Source organism: Melospiza melodia, unplaced genomic scaffold (assembly GCF_035770615.1).
Source record: "Melospiza melodia melodia isolate bMelMel2 unplaced genomic scaffold, bMelMel2.pri scaffold_34, whole genome shotgun sequence".
Lineage (NCBI taxonomy): Eukaryota > Metazoa > Chordata > Aves > Passeriformes > Passerellidae > Melospiza > Melospiza melodia.
Window position 1 is genome coordinate 8,468,589 of NW_026948659.1, and position 18,635 is coordinate 8,487,223.

General features: G+C 49.9%; 1 protein-coding gene across 1 annotated transcript; it reads right to left on the reverse strand.

Moving 5' to 3' along the window:
• Nucleotides 1–12,565: 12,565 nt before the first annotated feature.
• Nucleotides 12,566–15,861, reverse strand: LOC134434275 (olfactory receptor 14C36-like; the record flags this gene model as incomplete). Its single annotated transcript, XM_063182954.1, has 2 exons — nt 12,566–12,574; nt 15,088–15,861. Coding segments are annotated over 2 exons (783 nt in total), but the record flags the coding sequence as incomplete, so codon positions are not given.
• Nucleotides 15,862–18,635: the final 2,774 nt, after the last annotated feature.

Sequence of the window (18,635 nt, forward strand, 5' to 3'; positions counted from 1 at the left end):
GTTGACAAATCAAACACCCTTGTGTTATTTGTTGTGCTAGCTCAAAAATTCCAATACATCCATAATATTTTAAAAAATGATCACGTAAGGGTCTTTTTCCCCATTGAGTACATTGGTGTAACTGGCTTAGAATCCTTCTAGCATAAGCCTTAGGTAAAATCTCTCTCCCATCTGGTTGTACCCATTTTTCCAGCTCTTTCTTCGCTTCTTAGCTTTTTATAGCTTCCTCCTCTTGAGTACTATAGCTTTTTGGCAGCTCCTCTTGAATTTCTGCTATAGTGTTCAGCTGGATAGTTTCTTTTAGTTTACAAGCTGCCTCCTTTGCAGCTTGGTCAGCTGTGTTGTTTCCTCTCACTAAGCAGCTTGACCCTCGTTGATGACCTCTTACATGCACTACAGCTCTTCTCTTAGGTCTTTTCAGGGCTTCAAGCACTCTGATTATTAACTCCTGATGGATCAGTTTCTTCCCTTGAGTGTTTATCAAACCTCTTTCCATCCAGATTTTTCCAAATGTGTGTACAATTCCAAAAGCATATTTTGAGTCTGTGTAAATAGTCCCCACCTCATCTTTTAAAAGTTCTAAAGCTCAGTATAAAGCAAATAATTCACAAGCATGAGCTGACCACCTAGAACTTATTTTTCCTCTTTCTATTGCAGACATATTTTCTCCTTCTACAATAGCGTATCCTGAATTTCTTTTCCCTTCTATCACCCTTGATGAGCCATCGAAAAAATATTTTTCCCCACTAGATAGCTCCATCTCACTTAAATCTGGTCTCACTTTTGTTTGTAATTCAATGAATTCCACACAGTTATGAGCAAGCTCTTCAGCTGGCTCCCCATAGAGAAACTGAGCAGGGTTCTGAGCTGGAGTGACTTTAAGTTCCAGTTCAGGGGAATGCATCAAGATAGCTTCATACTTTAAAATCCAGCTATCAGTGAGCCACTTCTCTGCTTTTTGATGCAATATGCTTCTAACATTGTGGGTGTATATACATTACTAAAGGAGCTCCAAATGTAACTTTCTTTGCTTCTTGTACCAGAAGAGCTGTTGCTACTGTAGCTTGTAAAGATATTGGCCATCCTCGACTAACAGGGTCCAGTAACTTGGAATAATACCCCACCGGCTTTTTGTCTCCTCCCCAGTCCTGGGGGAGCACTCCATAAGAAGTTTGCTCAGCAGTATTTACAAATAATTGAAAAGGTTTCTCGAAGTAAGGTAGGCTGAGTACTGGGGTTTGAATTAGAGCATCTTTCAAACTCTTACATGGTTTTTCATCCTCCTGGTTCCATTTCACTGTATTGACTGTTAGTTTTTCATACAAAAATTTTACCTTTTGACTATATCTATCTATCCATTGTCTACAATATCCCAATAACCTAAGAGTTGTGGTACTTCCCTTTTGGTATTAGGGGAAGGCAGACTCAGTATTCCCAATATTCTCTCAGGATCCAATTTCTTTGTTCTTTTACTCAGCCAATGACCTAGATATTTCACTTCCTCTTCAGCAAATTGTAACTTTACCCTTGAAACCTTTAGGCCTTTCTTTCCCAAGGAAGTCAACAGACTGATTGTTGCTTCTCTCACTTGCTCCTGATTCTCTCCTGCAATTAACAGATCATCTACATATTGTATTATTTTAGTCCCTTCGGGTCTTTCAAAGTCTTGTAAAACTCTTTCAAAAGCCCGGCCAAAAAGACTTGGGGATTCTGTAAAACCCTGTGGAAGTACCGCCCACCTTAATTGTTGTTTTCTCCTCATGTCTGGATCTTGCCACTCAAAGGCAAAATAGTCCCTGCATCCCTCCTCTAAAGGATAGGACCAAAAGGCATCTTTCAAATCCACTACACGATACCAGGTATAGTCAGAGGAAATCTGACATAGTAATGTATACGGGTTAGCTACTACAGGAAACCTTGTGGCTGTTCGTTGACTGACAGCCCGTAGGTCTTGGACTAGACGGTAGCTGCCGTCACTTTTCTTCACAGGGATTATGGGGGTATTGTGGGGTGACACATTCTTCTAACTTGCCCTGCCCTAAGAGTTCTTCAATTACTAGCTTCAGCCCTCACCTGCCATCTAGTGGAATAGGGTATTGTGTCACCCTTACAGGAAACTCAGGATTTACAATGGTGATTTTTAAGGGTTAAGTCCAATTTACTGATCTCCCCAGGAGTGGACCAGACATCAGGACATATTTTACTCTCATCCTGGTCTGTCAATTTGTACAGCTGTACCATTAGTTGATCATTTTGGGGTTGAATACAAATTTTTAACAAAAGAATTAGGTCTCTCCCCAAAAGATTGCATTCTGCTTCTGAAACTAGTAATAGATCACTAATATCCACTTTTCCCTTTGATTCAATTAGTACTTCTTCAATAATGGGAACCTTAAAGGCCTCCCCTTTTGCTCCAATTACTTGAGCTGTTTTCCCGCTGATTTTGCATCCTTTTGGTAATCTTTGCACTGTTGATCTTTCAGCACCCATATCTACTAAAAAGGTGACTTCTTCACCTTGGGGACCTACTTTTAATTTTATCAAGGGCTCTTGTGATGGTGTGATCCCTACTAAATAGAGCCCCTGACACCGCTAATCTTTTACAAACGGTTTTTGACCTGCCTCCCGCTTCTTGCAAAACATTTAACATCTCCTTCCATACCAAAAGCTGGTAGGTCTTTTAGAACCCTCACCTGTTATTTTTCTCGTGCTTTTAGCATCCCCTGAAGATGCACCACCGTTCTGAACCTCTTTTACTGCAGCCACAAAAACAGTAGCTTTAGCTTTCGCCTTTTCTTCATCTCTGTGGACATAAACTCTCTGTGCTTCCCTTAACAATTCTTGCAAACCTCTCTCCTGCCAGCTGTCTAACTTTTCAAGTTTCCTTCTAATATCCTCTCAGGATTTGGCCACAAATGGAGTTTTGATTAATGCTTCCCCCACTGCTGTATCAGGATCTAATCCTGAATACATTTGTATACTCTTCCTTATTCTTTCTAACCAATCTATGGGTGACTGATCTTTCCCCTGACGTTCATCCAGGGCCTTGCTAATATTTTGCCTTCTGGGGACTGTTTCTCGAATTCCCTGAATATTCCTGAGATCCACCATATTCTGCCTATCCTGATCATTGTTATGGTCCCATTTAGGGGCTGCCAGGGGCCATTTCATTTCTCCTAAAGGTCCCTGCCGGTGGTCTCTATCCTAAATTCTCATGCCAGCCTGTCTTATCAACTGCCTCTCCTTTGATGTAAATAAAATACTTAAAATTGACTGAATCTCTGTCCAGGTGTAAATACTGGGTCCTAGAAACTGATCTAACCTTTCAGACACCCCCAGAGGACCTTCAAGTAACCTTCCCATTTCTTTTTTAAAAGCCCTCACATCCCTGGTGTTCAGGGGTGCTGACACATACCCAATGACTGGTCTCTCTTGAGTTCCTACTAATGGTACTTCCCTCAATGGGTACAGCTGCCCCCCCTTCCCTTCTTTATTGCTATCCCCACTGCTTTCTGCTCGTGCCCTTTCCTGGCTTCTCGTTCTGTGTGCTGGTGGTGAATCAAGTACTGGGAGCGGAGCCACCGGGGCTTGTGGCAGTGGCAGCAGAGCCACCGGGGCTTGTGGCAGTGGCAGTGGAGCCATTGGGGCTTGTGGTGCAAGGGGTGCTGGTTTAGGGACGAGGGGTGCTGGATTGGGTGTGAGGGGTGCTGGATTGGGTTCAAAGGGTGCTGGATTGGGTGCTAGGGGTGCTGGATTAGGTGCTAGGGGGGCTGGATTGGGTGCGAAGGGTGCTGGAATGGGTGCAAAGGGTGCCGGGTTAGGTGCTGGATGAGGCACCTCCGCCAGTGCAGCTGGCTGTGGTAGATAAGGGGTGGCGAAGGTTATCTAAGGGGTCCCACTGTTTCTTTTCCTTTTTGGTTTTTAATGAATACAGGGGAGTAGGCCAGGACCCATGCCATAAAGCAGCATAATCGCTTTCTTCTTGGTTAATAGGGTCCTTTTTATTTACATAGGCATTCAAGGCCTTACAGATCCACCCTTCAGATGACCCATGCATTGGCCAGTATAAATTATCAGGTCGTATCATTTCCTTAGTCCATTCTACCATACAATATTGTATCATTTTCTCTTTACTTTTTCCTCTCCTGGATTCACATTTGTCCCACAATTTTAACATTACCCCAAGGGGACTGTCCTGGGGTATATCTGGCAAAATGCTCCCTCTTTTTCCAGTACTTTCAGTACCTTTATTTTCCTGCTGGTTTATACCAGCTCCTGGGTATTTGCTCTGGCATTGACCCATTTTTCCACTGAACGGGTGTACCCTCACTGGCTCTGATCTCACACGTTCAGACCTTAGTCCTTTCTTGTCAGGAATTTCCCTAATAACAAGCCCTTCTAACGCCTCTCACCTCTGATTCTCTACCGGGAAAAGAAAACAAATTCCTCTCTGTAATTATTACCTTATCTCACCACCCCCGACCTTTTACATACAGAGAATCCTTATCCCCATGCTTCGTTCCTTAACCTGCCATCCCCCTTGTGGGGTAGCGAAACCGAGGTTAGAAGAACTCCTCACTCGTGTTGTGACTAGGTCACATCTCATACACACACCATTCACACTCTTACACACCTACACCCGTTCTTATCCCACCTACCCAAGTGACAGCCTCCTTTTCTCACCTGGGTCTTCGTGCACGAGTTTTTACAGGTGAATTTACTGCAGTCTACTCCGGGAGCTCAAAATTCTTTGCTCATAATTTACCTTATGGATTTCCTCTTTCCTGAGAGATTTCCCCATCACTCAGGGCCACTGGAGGCAGAAGCCTCCAAGGTGGGGCGCCTCCCTGAGATCAGGAGTCTCCCTCAATGGATTTGGAAATTCCCGGCCAATGCAACAAATCTGTTATGAATAAGAAGCTTGACTAGGCCAATATTCAAGCAGCAATCAATTTATTTTTTATTATGGTAAAGTATGAGCAATAGAGCGCTGGGTACAGTGGAGGAAGTTTTCCCTCCAACTGCACTCCGATAATTGATGGTTATAGGTATTTATAGGAGTACTCATCAGTTTTTTTTTCAGCCGTATCTATTACCAATTTTTTACTCATCAGCAATTTTTATTCCAAATTATTACATCACAATTCTATACACTATTGTGATTTTAGTTACTCAGGATGTATCTCAAAGGAGTATCCCCAGATGGTAACGGTCCAGTTTCCGAAAGAAGAAAGACGACACCCATCTGGTGGGGTCCAGCTCCCCAGATATGTGTCTACATTTTAATTGCAGAGACTATAAATCTCATAACAGTGATTTCCAGCTTCCCTTTGTTCAAAACCATGAATTCTTGAGGTGATGTCCATCCTCCTTTCTCAAGCATCCTCCTTTCTCAAGCTGTTTTTCTCTGCTTCAATAAGGCTTGAGATAAGCATATTTCCTTTATATATATTCCAAAGCTATAGGTGCAAGAATACAAGTCATATTCTAAAATTATACTTCAAAAGGTCATTATTGCAGAGCTTTTTTATGGATTAAATGCAAGCAAAAAGCAACATCCTTAACACTTTAATTCCAATGCTCCTAAATCAACCAGGGTTAATTGCAAACAAAAGGTAGGTTCAAAGGCCTTTTCCCATGCTTTATTTTCCTCAGTTATTATTAGAATTCGCAACTGTCCCATTGTCGATGTCCTCACATTTCACATTTACAAGTACACACGTCGCCTGCTTGTACCTGACAGGAAACACAGCTTTGCATCTCATATAAGAAACACAACTCCCTTCATTATTTAATTACTATCTACTCTCTATTTATTTCTTCCTCTTCATGGTAGTTAGTTATAATTGTAGACTTTCTGTCATCTTTTTTAATCATCTTTTTCTCACACAGGGTGAAAGGGTCACATCAGGATCCCTGGAGACATTTCTTGGACACATTTTGGGCAGTTTTGGGACTGGGGAGGGAATTCAGAGAGAACTTGTGGGTCTGGAGGACACTTGGGGGAGCCGGGCGGGCACTTGGAGGGGCACTCAGGGATTCTGAGGGACAGTTCAGGGTTCGGGGCAGCACTTGGGGGTCCGGGGGGGCCCTTGGAGGTCAGAGAGGGGAATTTGGGGCCCTTCGGGGTCCGGGCGGGCACTTGTGGGGGGATCTAACGGGGCTGTCAGGGGAGCAGGCAGAGATGGGAGTTGTAGGCGCGGGTATCATATGGTTTAATGGGGCCGTGGAGCATCACGGGAGTTCTAGGCGCAGCTGCAATGGCTCTCGGTGGGGCGCCGGGCATGACGGGAGATAAAGTCCCGCCTGAAATGGCGCTGGTCGTGCGCCACGGAGCATGATGGGAGCTGTAGTCCCGAAAGTGGTTGGAACTAAATGTTTTGGAGTCCGGGACGGCTCTTGGGGGACACCTTTGCGTCCGAGCCCCGAATTGAGTTCCTCTGGGGAAACGTAAACGGCACGGGAGCCCTTGGGAGGAGCTCGGAGAGCTCCAACCGGGCTGTTTAAGGCGCGGGTTGCGGCCGGAGTTTTAGGCGCGGGACTGTGTTCTGAGGGGCTCTGGGGCCACGGGGGACGAGAGCAGATGAATTCCCAGAAGTGGCTGTACCGGCCATCTGTGGGGGTGGGAGCACTCAAGGGTTCGGGGATGCTTATGGGAGTCCCGAATGGGCGCTGAGGGGACACTGAGAGATCCTGGAGTGTTTCGGGGACACTTATGGGAGAGATGGGGGCGGATCCCGGAGTTCTGTGGAGCGCAGGGCATGATGAGAGTTAAAGGCAAAAAGGAAATTTGCTGCCCGTGTAAGCACCGCACGCAGACCCGGATCCGTCGCTGATGGGCTGCGGCTGGAGATGGGCGGGAGCTTCGGCAAATGCGATGCAGTGGAGGTCGGAACAGCCCATTCGCCCTCCTCCAGTCCCTCCCAGTAAAGCCCAGTTCATCTCCAGTACAGACCGGTATAACCCCAGTAAAGCCCAATTAATCCCCAGTAACCCAGTACAATCCAGTACCCCTCCAGTCCCTCCCAGTGCAGCCCAGTCCGTCCCAATACACCCGAGTTCATTCCCAGTCATTCACAGCTCCTCCCAGTGTCATCCACAGGTACCCCAGTGTCCCCAGTTTCTTCCAGTATCTCCCAGTGTCACTCCCAGTATTCCCCAGTGTCTCCCACAGCGTTCCCAGTGTTCCCCAGTATGTCCCAGTCCTCCCCAGTGTTTCCAAGGACAGTTTAATTTCTCTCGGTGGCCGTGGCAGCCAAACCCAGCAGTGGGGTCAGTGCAGTGCCCTTGGCCACAGCACCTTGCAGGGGCCCAGTGCAGCTTGGGCTGATGATCCACCCTCACAGCTGGCCCAGGACAGCTCTGCAGTGGCTTTGGTGGCACCTGGGGCTGGCACACACCTGAGCAGTATGTCTGTTTGCAGTGGGGAAACTCAGGAGTTTGAGACTGCTTCAAAAAATCCCCAAAAAGTGAAAACCCCTCTTAGGCTGAGTGCAGCCAACTCTGCAAGCACAGCAGGTCCCAGGGGAGTGAGGACAGACAGGATGGGGCTGGGCAATGTGGAGCAAGGTTGTCCACACTGGGTCAGAGCTCCAGGCACAGCTTCTGTGAGCAGGATAGAGCTGCTGAGGAGAGACCCTGGGTCAATATCAATCACAGAATGCTGCAATCACCACTGCTCTAGAGAGAAATAAAATGAAATACTTCATTTAAAATAGGAATGTGTCTTTCTTACAAGTTCTTTGAAATCGTTCTTCATAACTGGACTAGGAAAATTTTAATTATTCTCACAGGGCAGTGATGTTGTTTACATCACACTCAGTCCCTGAGAGTGTCTTCAGAAAGCTTCTCAAGAATTCAAATTAAATTGAAATTCTGAACTTTCTTGAAGTTTTAATGGGTCCCACTGAGGCACACGACTGGGAAAGTGTCCCCAGGTTCCAGTTAGAGCAGAACACTGGAGGCTGTGATGACAGCTGGGGACAAAAAAGGCCAAGGTGTCTCTGGTGCTGAGCAAAGCTGGATGTGTTTGAGGAATGCCAAGGGCCAAGGCCTGAGCCCTAGCCCATGACCAGGCAGTTGCTGTCCCTCCCTCCTTGCTCAGGGCTCTTGCCGGGATGGGCACTGGCATGTGGGGATGTGCAATGGCAAGGGCAGGAGCATGGGGCGGCCCCTGCCAGGCTGCTGAGCAGGGACAAGGAGGCAATGAGGCCCCAGGCCTGCAAGGGTCACTTGTCTCCTGCTCCTGCCTCAGGCCCAGGCCCAGCAGCCATGGCCAAAGTGCTGCCCAAGTTGGCTCTGGCAGGGCTGTCTTGCAGCTGCTGCACATGCCTGTGCCCTGTGCAGCCCAGGCTGTGCTACGGTGTCCCTGCCCTGCGCCTCTGTCCCTGCAGGCTGTCGGTATCCCCCGGCTGCCCCACCTGGCTGGGCCCTTCCTTTTCTGACAGCTCTGCCTCCTGCCTGCCTCTGCCTGCCCACACAAAGCCTGGGCCTGATACCAAAAGGGTTCATTCGATTTTTACCCTGCCTGTGAACTTTCAGCACAGGAACAGGGCATACAGGAGCTGCTTTCCCAGCAAGGATGGTTGGAAGAGAAGAAGAAGACATCTTGCTCAGGGGTGCAGGGAATTGAGAAAACAAGGACTGAATCTTTGAATTTCAGGTGGGTTTTATGGAAATGGGCAAAATGCAATTCCAATTTAGGGAGTGTATATAAGCAACACACTGGTAGAATTCCATGCCCACATTTTTAGAAATTATCCCATGTTGGACCTTAGGCCTGAATAAATGATACCCTCTGAAATAGCAAATGAGTCTTGAGGAGCCTTATCCTGATATTTCAGAGATTTAGTGACAGCAGGGCCTTACAGGGAGTCAGCTGTGACACTTAGCAAACTCATGGAACAACGGGTCCATTGTGACACAGCAGAACCCCATGGAACCAAAATCCGTTTTGGCACGTTGGGGCCACATTGACCAAATGGTCCATTGTGATGGTGCGGATCCAAGGAGACCATTGTGACCCTGAGAAACTTCTTGGAACCAAGGGGCCATTGTGACACAGCAAGGCCTGGTGGAATCATGGGTCCATTGTGACACTGCAGAACCTCATAGAACCAAGGTGACCGTGTTCTCCTGCGGAACCTCATGGAACAAAGGGTCGATGGTGACACTGCAGAACCAAGGAGACTGCTGCTGGCAGTGTGAGAGCTCATTTAACCAGAAGCCCATTGTGACACAGCAAGACCTGATGGAACCAAGGGTCCCTTGTTAAACTGTGTGGCCCCATGGAATTGTGACACAGCATGGCCACACGGAGCCAAGGGGCCACTGTGACACTGCGGATCCAAGGAGACCATTGGGACTGAGGAACCTCATGGAACCAAGAGTCCATTGTTCCACTGTGGGGCCCTGTGCAAGCAAGTGGAGCACAGTGACATTGCGGGGCCTCATGGATCAATGCAGACTGTTCTGACACTTTGGGACCCACTGGAACCAAGGGGCCATTAGAGCATGGCAGGGCCTGGTGGAATCAAGGGCACTGCAGTGAACACTGATGGTGTCCATGGGATGAATGGCCCATTCTGACACCATGGAACCAGGGATACCATTGTGACACTCTGGGCATCATGGAACCAAAGGTGCATTGTTACACAGCAGGGCCTTGTGGAGAGCCTGGTTCAAACATGGCTTAAAGAAAGAGGCCATGAAGGTATACAGCTGATGGAAAAGTAAAAGGCAGCTGTAAAGCAGCAGTTCCCAGGCTTGATTCTGTAAATAATTAGGTTCTCAAGCATATTTTTTATAAACAACAAATTCTCAGACAGTCTTCTCATAACAGGTAAACATTCTGTCCTTGGCTGCTCTGAGAACAGATAGCTGCTCTGGGAACAGATGTGAAGATTTTGAGAACTTTTCATATCATGGTGAGAACACTGGTCTTAGTTTCGATAAACAAACCACAGGTATTGTAAACAAAAGGAGGGGTTAGAGTTTTCTTTGTAGCATATCGTGAGCTCGAATTTTGCAATATGCATGAACTTAATTAACACTGTTATAAAAGGTGACTGATTTGATCAATAAATTGGAGTCAATGCTGATCAACAAAGATGGGACGTCTCCCATCACTTTCAACAGGGCCTCATAGAACCATGAAGGCCATTTTTACACTTGGAGGCCTTGTGGAACCAAACGGCCATTGTGGCACTTCAGAGCCTTATGGAGCCAAGGGGACCATAGTGACACTGTGGGTCTCCATGAAACCAATGGTCTGTTGTGACACTGCAAGGCCTTGTGGGATCATGGAGACCATTGTGACACTGCAAGACCTTATGGAAACAAGGAACCATTGTGACACTCTGCAGTCCTGGCAGGCCAAGGGGCAGTTGTCACACGGTGTGGCACCATGGAACCAAGGAGGCCATTGTGACACTCCAGGGCCCCATGGAACAGTGCGGGACCCCATGGAACCAAAGTTCAATTGGGACATTGCGGGGCCTCATGGAATTCTGGAGGCCATGATGACACTTGGAGGCCTCATTGAAACAAGGGGCTCTGCAGGGCCTCATGGAACCAAGGAGACTCTTGACATTGTGAGTCCCCATGGACCCAAGGGTCCATTGTGACACTGCAGCACCAAGGAGACACCTGTGACACTGCAAGGCCTCATGGAAGCCAGGGACCATTGTGACACTGTGGAGCCCCATGGAAACAAGAGGCCAGAGTGACACATCTGGGCCTGATGGAACCAAGGATCCAATATGACACCACCACTGTGACACTGCAGGGCCCCATGGATCCCAGGGAACAGGGAACAGGTCTGGTTGGCTTGGCCTGACTGGTGCAACTGCTCTTGGCATGTCGAGGGTCTCTTCTCATGTACCCCTGAAAATCTGGGGCTCTGGGCTTTTCTTCAACTGGAAAAGGAAAGAACTGCCCTTCTCATTCAAGCATCCATAGCCAAAATGGGATTCCCTCTCCAAAATTGCCAATATCCTGGGATTGCTCCCAGTCAAAAGCTGCCATTGCCAATGAGTCTGACTGACCTTGACTTCCTGAGAGCTGGGTCTGACCTGCCTTCAGACACTGGGGCGCTTTCCTTCTTATGGAAAAGAACAGTCCTTCCTGCACAGGCACCGATTCCAAAATGAGTATTTCTCCTCCAAAATTCCCTATATGCCCGGGTTTCTCCCAGAAAAAAGCTTCCAGGACAGACAGCTCTGGCTGACCTTGGCCTCTGGTGGTTGCTTTTATTCTGCCCTGAAACACTGGGGTTCCACCCTTTACTTCTTATGGAAAAGAAACATCCTTCTTCAGGCGCCTGTGGCTGAAATTAGGAATCCACCTGCAAAAGTCCTATATCCAATGACTGCTCCTACACAAAAGCTGCCATTACAGACAGGTCTGGCTGGCCTTGCCCTCCTGAGGGCCGGCTCTCATCTGCCTTCCAAAAGCAGGTGCTCTGTGCTTTCCTTTCTGTGGATAAGAATAGGCCAAAAATAGGATTTCACATTCAAAATTTCATATATCTAAGAGTTGCTCCCCAACTTGCCAGGACAGACAGACTGGCCTGACCTTGGCCTCTGGTACTTATAGTTTATCAGCCCCTGAACCACTGGGGCTCCGTGGTTTCCTTCCTGTTGAGACCCTGGTGACACTGTGGGGCCCATGAGGACCATTGTGAAATTGTGGGGCCTTCTGAAACGAAGAGATCTTTGTGGCACTGTGAGGACCCTGTGGAACAAAGGCCATCACTGAGGCTCTGCTGGGCCGCATGGTCCCAAGGGCCCAGTGTGAAGCAGCAGGGCTTTGTGGAACCAAGAGGCCATTGCTGCATTCCAGGGCCACGTGGAACCAAAGGGCCGTTGTGATCCTGCAGGGCCCCAAGAATCCATGGAGACTATTGTGGAATTACAAGGCCCCATGGAATCATGGAGAGCATTGTGACACTGTGGGGCCCCACGGAACCAAAGGGCCACTGTGACCCTGCAGGGCCTCATGGAAGCACAGGGCCATTGTGACACTGCAGAAGCAAGGAGAACATTGTGACACTCATGGAACCAAGGGGAGATGGAACAGGTCTGGCTGGTTTGGCCTCCCAGGGGCCACTGGACAGGTCCAGCTGATCTTGAAATACCAGGGGCTGATTCTCATCAGTTCTTGAAGAACTGGGGCTCTGTGCTTTCCTTCCTATGGAAAAGAACCATCTCTCTTTCCAGGTGCCCAAGGACAAAACTGATAATCCCCCTAAAACATTCCCTATCTGCAAGGGTTCTCCCAGGCAGAAGCTGCCAGGAAAGAGAGCTCTGGTTGGCCTTGGCCTCTGGTGGTCACCTCTAATCTCAAGGAAGCCCTGAGGAAAGAATTTGAACATGTTTAACTACTGGAACATCAATAAATGTCTCTCCTCCTCTGAAAAACTCAGATGATCTGATCATATGTGTCTTTTTTTTCCCATTGTGTATTTTGCACGAAACATTATTTTCACTAAATAATATTATTCTTCTTACTCTACCTAACACTCTGCAGTGTTATCTGACACAAAACACCTCCTCTATGTATGGATTCAGGTCACCTGTATAAGCAGACACAAGAAAGAATCCAGCAGGAATGATTTGTCTCTGTTCCCATCTGTCCCATCTCCTCTGGAGCTGGAGGTGCAACCCCAGCACTTGGCAGGGCTCAAGGGCTCCCAAGCTCAGCTCCCACCCGGAGAACGTGCAGACCCTGGGCTGCTCTTCTTGGCCCCTGCACACTCAGCCAGGCTGAGATGGACACTGATGGTTTCTGGGCCAGGCTCTCTGAGCCCAGAACAGCTCCCTGCAAGCTCTGCCAGCTGCCCTGAGCTCTGGGCAGCACCAAGGGCCTCTCCCCAGCCCAGCCCAGCCGGCTCTGGCCCCACAGCTCTGCTCAGGCCAGGCTGCTCTGGGCACTGCCCCACGGCCTCAGGCCCTGGCAAGGGCACAGCAGCAGCTGCAGCTGCCACAGGACTTAGCCCCAGCATGGGGGAACGTGGCTGGCCAAGCGAAAGGAGGATCCCTGGGTGCCCTGCTCTCCTCTGCAGGACATGCTGAGAGCTCTGCAGCCCCTGCTGCCATCCCATCTGCTCAGGGCAGCACAAGAGCCCCGGCCTTGGGGCCCCCAAGAGCTGCTCCTGCTCCAGGCCCAGGGCCCATCCCAAAGCTGGGGCAGCCAAAAAGCTGTGCCCATTTCTGCTCATCCCTGCTCTGATCAGGATGGATCCTCAGCACCGTGGAGGTTGGTGATGAACTTTACTTTTCCAGAGGCCTCTTCTTTGTTGAGCTCTTCAGTTCAGGAATTCAGTGAAAAATGCTCATAAACATTTTTTCAAAACACCCAAACAAGACAAGCCCATGGGAATAATTCAAATCTTCAGTTCTTCTGTGGTCAATTAGACAGATTTCAGAAGTGTATTCAAATTGATTCCACTATATTGAAAACAATGAAGAGAGAATTGTTTTGTCCTGTTTAGTTTTCTTTTCCTGTTTATAAATTGATATCAGCAATCCCCAGTTCATACTGATCTCCAGCCCCTCCTCATGCAGTCTGAAGAGATATGAAAATCAAGACCCTTCATGGCTGAAAATCAATCACACTTTGTCCCTACCCCCTCCCCATCATTTCCCCATCCAACCCCTGGGACTCCTATGGATCAGGAATGGTGTGGCCAGCAGGAGCAGGGCAGGGATTCTTCCCCTGCACTCGGCACTGGTGAGGCCACACCTCGAGTGCTGTGTCCAGTTCTGGGCCCCCAATTTAGGAAGGCCATGGAGGGGCTGGAGTGTGTCCAGAGAAGGGCAACAAGGCTGGGGAGGGGTCGGGAACTCAAGTCCTGTGAGGAGCTGCTGAGGGAGCTGGGGTTGTTTATACTGGAGAAGAGGAGGCTCAGGGAGACAAGGCAGTGTCAGGGCAGAGGTTGGACTTGATGATCTCCAAGGTCTTTTCCAACTTTGCTGATTCTGTGACTCTCTGGAACCACCCTTGCAGACGTTGCAGGAGGAGCCCTGGGCCTCCTCTTCAGAAGTTCCAGCAGCCCAGGTCCCTCAGCGTCTCCTGCCAGCCCCAAAGCCCATCCTGTCAGTCCTGCAGAGCCTCTGCAGCCCCTCCTCAGTGCCCAGAACAGGGAGCCCCAGAGCCAGACAGAGCAGCCCAGATGTGCCCCCCTGGCCTGTGGTGCCTCTGGCAAGGGAGCAGCACCAGGCACTGCAGGAGCCTGCAGACAATTCCTGCAGCACTTGTAGGATGATCCTGCTGCCCAAGGGACGTTCCCATGGTGCCAAGTCAGGAACTGCAATGGGGAGTGGGGCCAGAGAGGAAAGCGCAAACAGGGATGGGCTGTTTGCAGGGGAGGGGACAGCAGTGCGCAATTGGAAGAGATTTGGGGCAGTAGAGAGGAAAGAAAGCAAACAAAGGGAAGAAAGAAAATGAGGCTGGGGCTTGAGGCTAGCAGTGCCGAGGGGGGATGTTGTTGGCAGCTCCATCAGGACTCTCTGGGACGCTGCCCTGGGCTGTGCAGCACACTGGGGATGGATCAGCCCCTGCTCTGCTGCTCCTTCCCATCTGTCCCAGGGCCCTTGCAGAGCCCCAGCCATGCTGTTTGCCCCCAGCCTGTCCACGGCCAGCCTGGGGCTGCTCACGGGGCTTTTCTGTGCTGAGCATTGGCCTGGGCAAGTTCTTGAGAGAGCCTGGGCAAGGAGCAGCCCCCAGGCCCTGGGCTGAGGCGTCAGCGCTGCCCCAGCAGTGCCCATGGCCTGTCCCTGCTGCAGCCCCGGCACTGCCACCCCCAGGGCTGTGCCCAGCCCCGAGAGCACTCAGGCCCTGCAGTAACACCAGGGCCACCAGGGCAGTGGGGCAGGGCCACGGCAGCAGCACTGGCAACACCAACTTGGCACAAACAAAGACATCACTTTGTAGAAAATATTTAAAATTTAAAGCAAAGATAAAGAACTTCCAAAATGAAACTTACACAAAGTATTGAAGTTTGCTTTTATTGCAAGTGATTTGTAGAAACTGGCCAGCAGTTTAGTGCTTCTGAAACCATCCAGTCGTTAGTCTCCACACTGCAGCCTTGAGCTCTTGGTTCCTCAGGCTGTAGATGAGGGGGTTCAGGGCTGGAGGCACCACTGAGTACAGAACTGACAGGGCCAGATCCAGGGATGGGGAGGAGATGGAGGGGGGCTTCAGGTAGGCAAATGTGGCAGTGCTGAGGAACAGGGAGACCACGGCCAGGTGAGGGAGGCAGGTGGAAAAGGCTTTGTGCCGTCCCTGCTCAGAGGGGATCCTCAGCACAGCCCTGAAGATCTGCACATAGGAGAAAACAATGAACACAAAACAACCAAAACCTAAAGATGCACTAACCACAATGAGCCCAAGTTCCCTGAGATAAGATTTGGAGCAGGAGAGCTTGAGGATCTGAGGGATTTCACAGAAGAACTGGCCCAGGGCATTGCCGTGGCACAGGGGCAGGGAAAATGTATTCGCTGTGTGCAGCAGAGCATTGAGAAAGGCACTGGCCCAGGCAGCTGCTGCCATGTTGGCACAAGCTCTGCTGCCCAGGAGGGTCCCATAGTGCAGGGGTTTGCAGATGGACACGTAGCGGTCATAGCACATGATGGTCAGGAGGGAAAATTCTGCTGTGACAAAGAAGAAAACCAGAAATACCTGTGCAGCACATCCTGAGAAGGAGATGGTGCTGGTGTCCCAGAGGGAATTGTGCATGGCTTTGGGGACAGTGGTGCAGATGGAGCCCAGGTCGCTGAGGGCCAGGTTGAGCAGGAAGAAGAACATGGGCGTGTGCAGGTGGTGGCCGCAGGCTACGGCGCTGATGATGAGGCCGTTGCCCAGGAGGGCAGCCAGGGAGATGCCCAGCAAGAGGCAGAAGTGCAGGAGCTGCAGCTGCCGCGTGTCTGCCAATGCCAGCAGGAGGAAATGCCTGATGGAGCTGCGGTTGGACATTTGCCTTGGCTACAGATGGGGATCTCTTAATGGAGAAAAGGACATTGAAGTTTTAGAGAAGATATTTGTAACCAAAATTAAAGCCATTTCCCATACAGCCTCCTCTGTAACACACACGGATTATTTTAATTATTAATTAAAATCATTAATTTGTTTCTTTGTTTAAGAGTTCTGAGATTTTTATTTTCAGCTCTCCCCATTTGTCTCCTAATATTCTTGGATATCAGAAACCCTCTACATTTTTTCTGCACTCAGGGAGAACAGAGCAAGTTCTGTGAGGAGATGGTCACTCATTCTGACCTATTCGGAGTTTCTCTGGGCTTTAACCTTTCTCATGTGGAGAGTGATCATCTTCCCACGTTTTCCCTAAAATGTCACCAGTTACTGCTGAAAAGAGATGGATGCACCACAGCTGAGCTCCCCATTTGTAGCCAAGGACTCAACGTTGCTCATTTCACCAACCCAGCAGCATTTTCAGTGTCAGAAAACCTCTGCTTTTCGCCATCAATCTTATCACTCAGAGATGCTCTAGGACAGGTTTGCACCCTGGATTGAAGCTCCAAGCTTGGACTGAAATCTCAGAGACTTCCAAGTGTCCTTATGCTGGCATTGGATTAAGGGAGATGCAGCTCCTTCCCTGGCTGCCCTGAAAGCATTGCCCAGAGCCGGGCACTGGGGACAGCATCACTCTGAGCCAGCTGTGCCCACTCCAGAGCCCCCAGGGCCAGGCAGCTGCTCCCAGCCCTGTGCTCTGCAGGGGGAACTGGGCCCGGGGCTGCAGAGCTGACCCATGGCTCTGCTGCAGCTCTGCCTGCACACCTTGGAGCCCCGGCCCTGAGGGCAGAGGCTGGGCTGGGGCACAGGAGGGAGGGGGCTTGTTCAGAGGGAGGGGCTGCACTGGAGGTGATCCTGTGGGCATCTCCAAACTCTCCCTGCCACAGCATTGCTGGGTTTTGTTTTCTCTCATTGCCTGATCTTCTCTCTGCTTCCTGGAGGTTTCCCTCCTGCAGGTGTTTCCCTGTGCCTGATCTCTCCCTGACAGAACTCACAGACCCCAATTCCCTGTGCCCTCTCCTTGGCCCTACAGAACCCTGCCTGTTTGCAGGGCACTGGCTGGGGCAGGTTCTGTTTGCAGGTGGGACAAAGGACAGCTCAGACTGAGCCTGATGGGTCCAGCAAAGATGATGCTGGTGCTGTCCATGGGCAGAGTGGCTGAAAGTACATTAGGGATCTCCTGTGAAGCTACAGAACACTAAACTAACAGTTCCAATGTCTCAGGAACTTTTAAAATTTCATAATTAATAATTCATAATCAATCTTTAATGTTAATCCCCCCCCCCCCCCCCGCTGCCTGCCATTCTCCAATATTAGGAAACGGAATACAAAGTCTTTGGAAATGTCCTAATTTTCAATGAAATCCTTGTATTGGAAATATTTTATGACTGACCAGCATTCCTCAGCATGTCAAAGCTTCATGAGCATATCACCTCCCCAGCCCCAGAAATATTCAGAGATTTACTCACAGATTCTGTAGGCATTGGGATGTTCCAGCTTTAGGAGATGGCTCCAGGAGCTGCAGCTGCCTTGTCCTGCAGCCAGAGGTTCCTGTGCCAAGGGCTGGCAGTGATTGTGCCCCAGGCACTTCTCAGCACCTTCCCAGCCCTGACTGATTGAAGCTCTCTGTGCCTCTGTGCTGTGCCCAGGGTGGCTGCAGGCAGTGCCCCAGCCCTGCTGGGATGGGAGAGGAACTGCTCCTCAGGAGAAATGTCTTTATGAAGCTCTTCTTGGTTTGCCAGGAGCTGCCTCTGGGCCAGGAGGCCAGCCCAACTCAGCAGCACAGACACAGCACAAGGACATTAATGAGCCTCTGGGGCTTTGGTGTTGTTTACATCAGACTCAGTCCCTGAGAGAGAGCTCAAAAAACTTCTTAAGAACTCAAACTTAAATTGAAAGTGTGAAGTTTCTTGAAGATTTTATGGGTCCCACTGAGGGACAAAACTCAGCAAGTGTCCCCGGGTTCCAGTTAGGGAAGAACCCTGGAGGCAGTGATGGCAGCTGGGGACAAACAAGGCCAAGGTGTCTCTGGTGCTGAGCAAAGCTGGATGTGTTTGAGGAATGCCAAGGGCCAAGGCCTGAGCCCCAGCCCCTGGCCAGGCAGATGCTGTCCCTCCCTCCTTGCTCAGGGCTCTTGCCGGGATGGGCACTGGCATGTGGGGATGTGCAATGGCAAGGGCAGGAGCATGGGGCGGCCCCTGCCAGGCTGCTGAGCAGGGACAAGGAGGCAATGAGGCCCCAGGCCTGCAAGGGTCACTTGTCTCCTGCTCCTGCCTCAGGCCCAGGCCCAGCAGCCATGGCCAAAGTGCTGCCCAAGTTGGCTCTGGCAGGGCTGTCTTGCAGCTGCTGCACATGCCTATGCCCTGTGCAGCCCAGGCTGTCCCACGGTGTCCCTGCCCTGCGCCTCTGTCCCTGCCGCTCTGGGAAAAGGTCCCCCTGTACCTTTTGGACACATACCTTGGCATATTGGAATGTTGTCCATATGGATGGCTACAGAGCACCAAAACATAAATTCTCATCTCTGTTTTCTGAAAATATAGGATCATAAGTCCTTATATCATCCTTTGGTGGTTTTCGTTATAATGAAACTTACCTTTCTGAATAGA